General features: G+C 38.7%; 1 protein-coding gene across 9 annotated transcripts in view; it reads left to right on the top strand.

Annotated features, from left to right (window-relative positions):
* Window positions 1-618, top strand: part of GNAS (GNAS complex locus) — a 53096-nt gene extending 52478 nt beyond the window's left edge. For all 9 annotated transcript variants that reach the window (XM_064496965.1, XM_064496964.1, XM_031433555.2 and 6 more), the window contains one exon: window positions 103-618. In XM_064496965.1, coding sequence (XP_064353035.1) covers window positions 103-249 — 147 coding nt within the window. In that variant the 3' untranslated portion in view covers window positions 250-618. The remainder of the gene's footprint in view (window positions 1-102) is intronic.
* The last annotated feature ends 11523 nt before the right edge of the window (window positions 619-12141 follow it).

The following is a 12141-nucleotide window of genomic DNA, read 5'->3' as shown; positions in this document are numbered from 1 at the left end:
GGCAAGAACTGGGGGGCAGCCTTTGCTAGATGGGGCCGCCGGCGACAGGGGAAGGCACTGCACACATAGCACTGACTGCCCCCCCTTCCGTTGGCCCCACAGAGAATCAGCACTGCGAGTGGAGATGGGCGCCACTACTGCTACCCTCACTTCACCTGCGCTGTGGACACAGAGAACATCCGCCGTGTGTTCAACGACTGCCGTGACATCATCCAGCGCATGCACCTCCGTCAGTATGAGCTGCTCTAAGAAGGGAACCTCCAAATTTAATTAAAGCCTTAAGCACAATTAATTAAAAGTAAAACGTAATTGTACACGCGGTTGATCACCCACCATAGGGCATGATTAACAGAGCCACCTCTCCTTTCCCCACGGCGATCTTGCGGAACCCCCTGTACCCTTCAGCTTGCTTAGATATTCCAAATTTAGAAAGCTTAAGGCGGCCTACAGAAAAAGAAAAAGAAAAAAAGGCCACAAACGTTCCCTCTCTCTTTAAGTAAATGAAATAACAGCAGCAAACAGAAATAAAGAAATAAATGAAATAAATGAAACAAATGGAATAAATATTGTGTTGTGCAGCATTAAAAAAATCAAAATAAAAAGTAAATGTGAGCAAAAGATGTGACTCCTGAGAATTCTTTGCGGTTTCGAGAAGACACCCATTGTTCAGGTTTTTGACAGCATCAGAAGCTGGGAGGCCCCCGTGTTGAGGTAACAAGGCCCCAAGGTTTTAAGCGAGTATGAAAATCTTGCCACTCATGTTTTTTATTGACCTAATCTTTGGGTTTCTGAAAAATTTCCAGACAATACAAAATGTCCACCCTGTCCTGCTCCCGCAACCGTGCCCCATAGAAAAATCACTAAGCCCCATCCACAAATCCTGTGCTTTGATCATTGCTGCCCTAACCAAGATCCGACCAACGCATGCCCTTACACACTGTCACGCGCTGTGCCTGTTTACCCAGAGTATCCCCAAGGTGTGTGTAGATTTTGGGCTTTCTGTTCATCTTTAAGATGGGGACTCAATTAGGTGGGAGGAATTTAGGAATGTAGTTTCAAATCAGGAAAAGTGGAGTTATTCAAGAAATGGTGCATGATGTGTACACAGATCAAATTATCACATTGTATACTTTAAATATCTTATAATTTTGTCCACGATATCTCAGTAAAGCTGGGGATGGGGGGAGGGGCAGGGAGAAGCTGGTACAAAGCTACCAAATTAAAAAGATGGTGTAGAGATTTGGGGAGAATTTTCAGTGGGTTACCTACCTCATTCCATACCCAAATGAACTCAATATGGGTCAATAACATAGGTTTAAATATAAAATAATACTTCAAAAATGGCCATTTTTACAATTTAAATCTTGGTTCTAGAAGACCTCTCTAAGCATGACCTAAGATCCAAAAAACAGAGGGTGGGGGAGGACTATACAAAAATCAAAATCACATATAAAACAATATGAATGAGGGTGAGGGTGGAGCCTAAGGAAAAATCTGTAACAAAGGGTTAATTTCTCTAATAAGCAAAGAGTTCTTCACAATAAATAAGCAAGGTACGTGAACATGCATTTTTTTTAAAGGTACAAATAATTAACACTGGGGAAACTATGCAACCTCACTCATAATTAAGTAAAATTCAAATAAAACAATCTACCACTGTTGGGGTAAGGGGTGGCCACCCGCACTTGGGGGCCCCACATCAAACTCTAAATCCTTGCTGGATAGTGGCTGGACCTGAGGTCCACTTGGACTCCCTAGTCCTTCACCCCCAGGCTCATCCCTTAAGCTTGTGACCACTAATGGTGTGGCTCCCTGGAGGGGTGGGAGAGATCAGCTTGCCTCTACCGCTGACCACTGCATCCTTTGAAACTGGCCACATGGGACATTAATCAAGTTGATTCTGTAATTGAGGCCAAAAATCTACTTCCTGTTCTATTTCCCAGATTAAATTAATCCCAGCCAATTAATCCTCAAGCATAGACATGAGCAAAACACGCCCCGCAGAGGGCAGAAAAAGTAGCAAATTCTCCATCTCCACAAACCTTCCCGAAGCTTCCTATATAATATCCATTTCGACATAAAAATTGTGCTTACTAGGCACATTTAGTTACAAAACAACACTCAAAAAGCCCCTTCAATTAACATACAGACCCCCCCCCCAAACAAATACAAGATCTACATGAGTGCTTGCTATGTAAATACAGCCAAAGGACCAGCCCCCAAATTCCCATAACCCTCGGAAATACTCCCAATGAACAACTAACTAAAATCCGGGCAACGACCACCAGACCACACAAAGGGCTACCGGAAAACAGAGGTTTGACACCAGTCCCAGGATGGCCGCCTGTCCACCCTGCGCGCACGGAAATTCTGGAACCTTCTCTGAGTGATCCACGGAAGGTGGTGGCCGCGTAGCCGTCAAGATTAGACAACAAATTCTCAGCCTACAGACCGTTCACACGTGGGAGAGGACACCCCAGAACAGCCCTCGCGCTCTGCTGCCCCAAGCCGGCAGCCTTTGCGGCGCCGTCTCACAGGAAGGCAGGCGAGGCCACGGCCCCCGGCACCTGCCACGCGCAGCCCGGTCGCGGCCCAGCGCCGCAGGGTCCGCCTCGCCGCCACGCTGCCCGCGGGCCAGCAGGGCCTAGGGGGGGGCCACTGGAGGCCGCCCGGGGAGGTGGCGGCTCGTGAGCAGGGAAAACGGGCTTCAGACCCCGCGGCCGCGGCCCTGGAAGCCGTAGAGAGACGGTCTCCCGCTGCCCCTTCCGGGATGCGGCCGTCCGGAGGTCGTGACCCACGCCTCCAGGGGGAGATCCTGCGTGGCTCCGCTGGATTCCGCATCTGGGGGCGGCCAGGGGGCAGTGAGCGGGTGGCGCGGCGCGGGGGGGTGGGTGTCCCGGGGCCTCGGAGAAGCGCACTGGCCGCAGCCCTGCCCTCCCCCACTCAGAGGCTGGCCGTCGGCTCACCTCTGCTCACTCGGATCTGTTTGAGGGCCCCTTCTCGTCCACAGGATTCGTCTCTTCTAATAAAATATTTTCATTTCCATTTTCCCTTTGACCCAGTACCAAAGGTAACTTTTAGAGGGCTGTTTTAAAGTCTGAATTCTAGGACTGGGGGACGATATAGCTCAGTGGCAGAGTGCATGCTTAGCATGCATGCGGTCCTGGGTTCAGTCCCCAGTGCCTCCATTAATAGGTAGACAAGCCCGATTACCTCTCCTCCCAAAATAAATAAATAAATAAATAAATAAATAAATAAATAAATAAATAAAAACTGCCACTTTAAAAATAAAGTTTGAAAAATAATTAAAAAATTAAATTCTAGGATCTTCAGAAATCCAAAAAAATTATGAATTTCATCTAAATATTTGATTACAAAAAAGCCATTCGTTTTTAAATTTTTAGCAGAATTTTACATCTCTATTCAAATGCAAAACAACTTATATTTTTCTGAAGGTAACAATTTGTGCCACACTTTATAAAGGTATATAGGCCAAACATTACAAATAACTATTCTTTCATCTATAGAGATTTAAATACTTAATAATAGTAGTAATAATAAACTGCCAAGCCCCTTGATGAGGCTTACTATGAACAAGGCCTAGAATTGGGCAGAATTTTTACCCGCCTTCACTTTAATTTAAATGTAGGCAAAATTATACCAAAAGAAATGGCCGCTGCGCACAGCCTTTCTATGTCAAATGGCATTCTCTTACCGTAATGGTTTCTTGGACATTTTTGGTCGTCTTTTTATTCAACAAATCTATAGAGACTACAAATCTATGCCAGCCACTGGGAATTCTGTTCTCATGGGGTATATATTCTATCAGGGAAGACATACCTTTACCAAATGAATAATCAAAAGAATTACAGATGATGACAAGGTCTCTGGGCTGACAAACAGGATGGGAGTGGTTGGGAACGAGAGCTATTTGGGGAGGGATTCCACTTTAAACAGAATGAATAGCCTGGAAGGGCCTCTCGGAGGAGGTGACTTTTCCAATGGGAATGCAAAGGATGAGAAGGAGCTAGTCATTTAAGTACGAGTAGCCAACATCACGATTCTTTATTAATATTGATTATTAAAACATTATAGTTAACTCAGAGCACTTTACCATGTGCCAGGCACTGTCCCAGGCCCTTGTATGTGGATTCTCTCATTTAATCCTTTTGAAACCATAGGAGGATACACCCTATCATGTTACCAGATGTACCCAATCTGTATCCCACTATCCAAACATGAAAAAGGTAAACTGTATCTAAAACACTTTGAATAATTTATGCAATGCTTTTAACCATGGTTACACTAAAAAGGCCATGCAATAAGCACTTCATCTGAGGAATTGCTATCCAGATTCCTAATTTAGAGTTGGAGAATTTGACATTGCTACAGTAATTTTCCTGTGGTTAAACATTTATACACTGGGAACAGCTAGAGTTTTCTGGATTTGCCTATCTTATTCTTTATTTCAGCTGGGAATGTATTCAGCTGCAAATAACAGAACCTTGACTTGGAGTGGCACAGAGACTTCTGTCTCTCACTTACCAAGAATTCTGGAGGTAGGTGGTTCCTGGTGTTATTTTAACAGCTCAACAATGGCAGGGCCAATGCTGCCACAATTCTCTTGGGTTCTCTTTGGTTGCAAAATGGCATTATGTCTTAGTCCAAGGCACAAAGGAGAAGAAAAGACAGCCCAGCCAACTCTTTCATGAGGAATGTAAATAGATGCTCTTCCATTCTCTCCACCATGGGACATACACATAGACACCTGGATGATTACGTGGCTAGATAAATAGCTAGCGAGCTAGACAGACAGGCAGACAGAAAAGTGTCTGTTCAATAACACTATTATACACACACGGATTTATAATTATTTGTTGCATGGACCTTGATAGAGCATCTAGAGTGATACACCCAGTACCCATAGTTTTTAAGGATTAAGGAAGGTAACAGGGAAAAAGCTTTCAAGTTATGAGACTAATTTGCATAATTCTATGTAAATCAGTTTGAAAGCCTAGACAAAATAGGTAATTGTCCAGGAAAATACTGTTTATCAAAACTGACCCCACCGGAGACAGAAAATCTAAGCAGACCAGTTAACACGGGACAAAAGAAAAAGAGAAAGGAAAAACAGAGCCTAGTTAGAAAGCACCGGAACAAAATGGGTCCAGGCTCTTGGGAGGGAAGTTGGCGAGCGGAAGAACACAGGAGGGAGGCTTCTGGGGCACCAGTGTCTGTTTTTTGATCTAAATGCTGATGAAACAAATGTATTTCATTTGGGAAAATTCATTGAACTGTACATCTATGATTTGTGCAGTTTTCAGTAGGTATATTATATTTAACATTTTTTTAATTAATGAGAAAAAGGAAAAAGGCACAAGACCTAGGTAGTTCTCTAGGGGACTTCTACTAAACCTTTAAAAGTCAAATAATTCCAACATTACTTAAATTATTCCAGCATATAACCAAAGGAAGATTTCAAAATTATTTTTATGAAGTATAACATGATTCTAAAATATGCCAAAGATTACATCTGAAAATAAAATTACAGACCAATGTCTTTTATGAATAGCACTGTGAGAATCTTAAAATATACACAAGCAGAATCCAATATTAGATTTAAAAATACATCATGCCTAAGTGAGATTTATTCTGTGAATTCAGAGTTGGTCCAACATTAGCAAAACAGTAATATTTGCCAAAACTTATTACCCATTTATATTTTTAAAAAATTCAATAAAACACTGATTAATGGATGCTTCCTTAATATGATGAGTCAATGTAGCAAATATTTATGTAATATATTATTTTATTATATATATGTATTTGATATATATAAAATAAATTTTTCTCCAAAACCCAACATTTTAGTTAATGAGAAACATCTAAAACTTTCCCACTAATGTCAGGAATGAGAATCAAAAAACACAAGGATTCCTCACATTGCCATACTATTTATCATTGTGTTGAACTTATAAGCCAATTCCATTAGACAAAAGAAAGCAATCACACATCTGAGAATTGGAAAGAGAGAAGTGTAACTATTATTTACCAAAAATGACATAATTAAATATCATAACTCCCCCCCCAAATTCATAGAAAAGTAATTACCAAAAAATGAGAATTTATAAAGAGTAGGTTTATAAGACCAACATGCAAAAATCAATAGCCTTTCAAAAACTGATTTTCTTTCTGGATGTTCTATAGAACAGCTGACGTGAACAACACAACAGATCACATAGCCACACAGGCATCCAGATACACGTACAACTTTCTGCTGAACAAAAGCATACATGTTATCCTCAAATGCACAAGAACTATTCTCCAGGATAAATGACCTGTTAGGTCACAAAACAAGTCAACAAACTTAAGAAGATCAAAATCACTCCAAATATTTTTCCCAACCAAAATGGGATGAAACGAGACATCAAAACAGTAAGTGAGAAAAGTCACAAATATGTGGGAACTACACAACATGTTCTTGGATAACTATTGAGTCAAAGAGGAAATTAAAAGGGAATTTTAAAAGTATCTTGAGATAAACAAAAATGAAAATACAAGCCAAAACTTATGGGTTGCAGCAAAAGCAGTACTAAGAGGGATGTTTATAATGATAAATACCTACATTTAAAAAAAGGAAAGATGTCAAATAACAATATGTTACATTTCAAAGAACTAGAAAAAGAAGAACAAACTATGCCTAAAGTTAGCAAAAGGAAGGTAATAATAAAGATTAGAGCAGAAATAAATCATATAGAAAATAGAAGAACAATAGGAGAAAAACTATTGTTGATTTTTTGAAAAATCAAAAAATTTTTATTTTTGAAGTTTTTTTTTGAAAACATAAGCAAAACCAACAAACCCTTAGGTAGACTAAGAAAAAAAAAGAGAAGATTCAAATTTTAAAAATCAGAAATGAAACAGGAGCATTACTACAGTTGCCTCAGAAAAAAATTTAAAACATCAAAGCGTTATTATGAACAATTGTATGCCAACAAATGAGAATAGCTAGATGAAATAGATAAATTCATAGAAACATACAACCTGCCAAAACTAAATCAAGAAGAAACAGAAATCCTGAATGGACTAATAACAAATTAGGAGATTGAATTAGGAACCAAATCCTTCCCAGCAAAGGAAAGCCCAGGATTAGATGGCTGCATGGATGACTTCTACCAGGTAGTCAAAGAATTAATACTAATTCTTCTTAAATGTTTCCAAAATTATAGAAGAGGGAGAACTTCCAAGCTCATTTTATGAGGCCAGAATTACCCTGATATCAAAGCCAGATGAAGATACCATAAGCAAAGAAAACTATAGACCAATATTCCTGATGAACATAGATATAAGAATCCTCAATAAAATACTAACAAACCAAATTTAACGACACATTAAAAAGATCATATACCATGACCAGTGGGATTTATCCCTAGGATGCAAGGATGGCTCAACATGCACAAATCAATCAATGTGATACACCATATTAATAGAATAAAGGATAAAAATCACATGATTGTCTCAACTGATATAGAAAAATATTTGGCAAAGTTCAACATCCATTCATGATAAAAACTCTCAACAAAATCAGTATGAAAGAAACTTAACACAATAAGGTCATATGTGAAAATCCCATAGCTAACACCATGATCAGTAGGGAAAACTGAAAGCTTTTCCTCTAAGATTCAGTACAAAGGAAGGATGCTCATTCTCACCTCCTTTGTTCAGCACAGTACTGGGTGTTGTAGCCAGAGCAATTAGACAAGAAAAAAAAAATGAAAGGCATCCAGATTGGAGAGGAAGAAGTAAAATTAGCTCTGTTAGCACATGACATGATCATACGTGTAGAAAACCCTCAAGAGTCAACAACAAACAAAAAATGTTAGAACTAATAAATGATTTCAGTCAAGTTGCAGAATAAAAAAGTCAACATATAAAAATGAGTTACAATTATATAAGCAAACAACAGGTTATCCAAAAAGGAAGTTAAGAAAACAATTCCATCACAATAGCAAGAAAAAGAATAAAATACTTAGAAATAAACTTAACCAAAGAGGTGAAAGACTGGCATACTAAAAATTATAAAACACTGATGAAGGAAATTAAAGAAAACACAGGTGAATGGAAAGATATTCTATGTTCATGGATTGGACGACTATTGCCAAAATGTCCATACTGCCCAAAATGATCTATAGATTCAATGCAATCTCTATCAAAATCTCAAAGGCATTCTTTACAGAAATAGAAAAAATTTTTCTAAAATTAACGTGGAAAAACAGAAGATTCCAATAGCCAAAACAATCTTGAACAAGAAGAATAAAGCTGGAGGCATCACACTTCCTTATTTTAAAAATATATTACAAAGCTACAGTAATCAAAACAGTATGGTACTGGCATAAAAATGGATATAAGGAGCAATGGAGCAGAATAGAGAGCCCAGAAGTAAATCTACACATCTATGATCAATTGACTTTTGACAAGAGTACCAATGAGAAAAGGAGAGTCTCTTGATTAAATGGTATAGGGAAAACAAGATCTCCACATGCAGAAGAAGGAAACTGGACTCATCTGATGCCGTACACAAAAACCAACTCAAAATGGATTAAAGACTTAAATGAAAGACCTGAAGCCATAAAACTAACATAAGAAAATACAGGAAAAATGCTTTTGACATTAATCTGGGTGATAATTTTTTTGGATATGACACTAAAAGCACAGGCAAGAAAAGCAAAAATAGACAAGTGGGATGGCATTAAGTTCAAAAACATCAGCACAGCAACAAACGACCAACTCGAGTGAAAAGGCAACCCCTGAGATGGGAGAATATATGTGCAAACCATGTATCTGATAAGGGGTTAAAATCTAAAATATGCAAGGAACTCACACAACTCAAGAGCAAAAAAAAAAAAAAAAAAAAAAAAAAAATCAAATAACCTGATTTTAAAATAGGCAAAGGATATGAATAGATTTTTCTCAAAAGAAGACATACAAATGGCCAATAGATACATGAAAAGGCACTCAGCATCACTAATTATCAGGCAAATGCAAATTAACTACAATGAGGCACCACCTCACACTTACTAGAATGCCTGTTATCAAAGAAGCAAAATACAAGCATCGGTGAGGATGTGGAGAACAGGGAAGCCTGGCACGTTGTTGGTGGGATGTAAATTGGTACAGCCATTATGGAAAACAGTTCGGAGTTTTCTCCAAAAAAAATTAAAAATAGAATGACCTTATGATCCAGCAATCCTACTTCTGGGTATTTGCCAAAGGAAATGTAATCAGTATCTTGACATCTCTGCTTTCCCATGTTTATTGCTGTATTCATCACAATTGCCAAAGATAGGGAAATCATCTAAATCTGTCTATGGACAAATGGATAATGAAAATACTGTGTATATATACATACATATATAAATACACACACACACACACACACACACACACAATGGAAAATTATTCAGCCTTAAAATCAAAGTAAATTTTGCCATTTATGATAATATGGATGAACCTGGATGACATGCTAAATGAAACAAGCCCGACACAGAAAGACAATACTGTATGATCTCACTTATGTGTGGTATTTAACAGAGTCAAGCTCATAGTAGCAGAGAATAGAATGGTGGTTGGGGCGAGGGCCAGGGGTTGTCCAGGAAGTAAAGTTTCAGTTCATCAAATGAGTGAGTTTGGAGACTGGATGTATAGTAACGTAACTGTAGTTAATACTGTGCTTTATACTTGAAATTTGCTGAGAGTAGATCTTATATGTTCTCATTAAAAAGAAAAAAAGAAAGAAAATGGTAATTATGTGAGGTGATGGTTATCCTGTTCGTGGTGATCATTTCGCAATTACACATATATTACACCTGTATTAAAACAGGTCACATACACTTACAGTTGTTTAAGCTGTACAACTTAAAGATACACATGTTTATTGTCAATCACACCTCAGTAAAGATGGGGGAAATCAATTAGCACGTAAAAGGTAAAACAATAAAGTTTTTAAGCAAAAGCACAGTAAACTAGTGGTTGGATAGGGCCCACATGTTGCATTTAGTTTGTGACTCTTAGATTGCATTTAATTTGCAGGTTCCTCTCTCTCTCTTTTTTACACCCTTTAATTGTTGAGGGGACTGGGTTGTTTGTCCCCTAGAGTTTTCCACATTTTAGATTTTGCTGATTGCATCCCCATTGTATAGACCTATTTGGAATTCTTATTTGAACAAACCAACTACTCCTAAAAAGTATGAAATTAGGGAACTTTGAACCATAACTGGATATTTGACAGTATTTTTAAAATAAGTGTTCACTTTTTTATGCATGACAGGGGAAGTAGAGTTATTCCTTAGGGAATTTTAATCTTTAAAGGGTACCCACTGAAACAAAATAATCTGATGTCCCAAAATAATCTTAATGGGGTGGGGGGCAAGGGTAGGAGCCAGAGCAGCTGTGTGCTGGTAACTGCATAACAACAGGCTCCTCCAGCACAGAGGTGGGGGGAGAGGGAAGGCTTGATTTCTAGTATTTGCCAGTTTCCATGATGCAAGTACTCCCATCATGGTTGGTTCCAGACTCCCATGGAGTTGGGAAGAGAATCAGTTCTTGGCAGACAGAGCCAGCTGGCTCCAGGGCGTCACTGATAGAGGCAAAGGCAAAACAATACTGACTGAGTTGGTCCTTGTGGAACCTGGATGATGAGTCCCTGGGGGTTCATTGTTCTATTCTAATTTATTAAAATGAGATGCAATTGACATATAACATTGTATTAGTTTTAGGTGTACAACATCATAATTTGCTATATGTATATATTCCAAAATGACGATCACAGTGGCTTGTGGCGGAGTCCCCATGACAACATTTTTCTGATGGCTCTCAAGATTGTAATGTCTTCGGCTCCTTAAGTCTGATGAACCCTTCCACGGAGTCTCGTTCAGGTAACTCGGTGCTACAATTTTTTCCTTATTTTCAAACCAAAAACTTTTTTAGTACCCATATCACAAATAGATTGGCCACTAAAAACCAGGAGGTTAAAGACATAGAGGCTTCTAAAAAAAAAAAAAAATAGTAAAAGGTGAAGAAGCAATCAGATGCTGGTAGAGAAAGTTTTAAGGAAAAATCCAAGTTTTCCCGCCTTCTCAAAAAAAGAGAATTACTGTCATCGAAATAGCTAGAATAATTCTTATTTGTCCCTAGGAACAAGAATCCAAGGCAGAAATGAATGCATTTCACAAAAGAGGCCTTTCCTTAATTAGTAACTGGAAATCTAAAAATCAGCAGGTAATACAGGTTAAATTAAAAATGACAGTACATGGTAACGAAGCATTAAACCTTTACCCATAAAATTATAGCTCATTGCACAATCGACAGATTACCCCATATGGAATTCCATAATTGCTTCCATCCCAAACTATAAACATTTCCATTGTCTTCATACAGAGGTTCAGATATAAGAATTTCAGCAATAAATTAAGGTAATAGTAGCTTATCATTTGCCTTAAAGCTTTTATTTTTATTAAGTAGGAAGAGCAGCGCAGACACCATGAAGTCCTCAGAATGTGCCTGGGGTGAGTTCAGCTGATCAAGGCTCCGCCCTATATGAAACCGTTGTGTGTTGAAAGGAAAAGCTGTCTTCTTTTTCTATATCAGAAAGGACTTGTTTTACACCTACATGCCTCCCATAAAAATTTAACCTGAAAGTCACTTTTTTTTTTTCCCCAGTTAGGGGTTTTGAATTCAGACATAGAATTAACGCATCCGATCAAGACAAAGGCTTGTCCAGGTATAATTCAGTGCACCTTCTGAGACTCAGACGTTCACTGTAAGAGTTTAAATTCAGTGAGTTTTGAGAGTGTGATTCTGTCCAGGTCCTCAAAATAAGCGGTTCAGACAGATTTTTCCTTTGCATCACATCGCGGGGTTGGGTTTGTCAAAGCTGGTTCAACCATTTGGTAACATTTAGAAGAATGTTGTCCTGTTGCCCTGGCTTCTGGGTTGGTTTGGTTCTTCCCAAAATGATACTGATACGTTGTCTCCTGACCCTGATGCTTGACATACTTCTTTACAAAGTAAGAGATGAACTGAATCATAGCAAACAGGATCCAGACCATGGCAAGAGGGTTTAGGGAAGGAATGCAAAGGATG

Source organism: Camelus dromedarius, chromosome 18 (genome assembly GCF_036321535.1).
Source record: "Camelus dromedarius isolate mCamDro1 chromosome 18, mCamDro1.pat, whole genome shotgun sequence".
Lineage (NCBI taxonomy): Eukaryota > Metazoa > Chordata > Mammalia > Artiodactyla > Camelidae > Camelus > Camelus dromedarius.
Note: the sequence above shows the minus strand (reverse complement) of the source record. Positions and strands in the feature narration are given on the sequence as shown.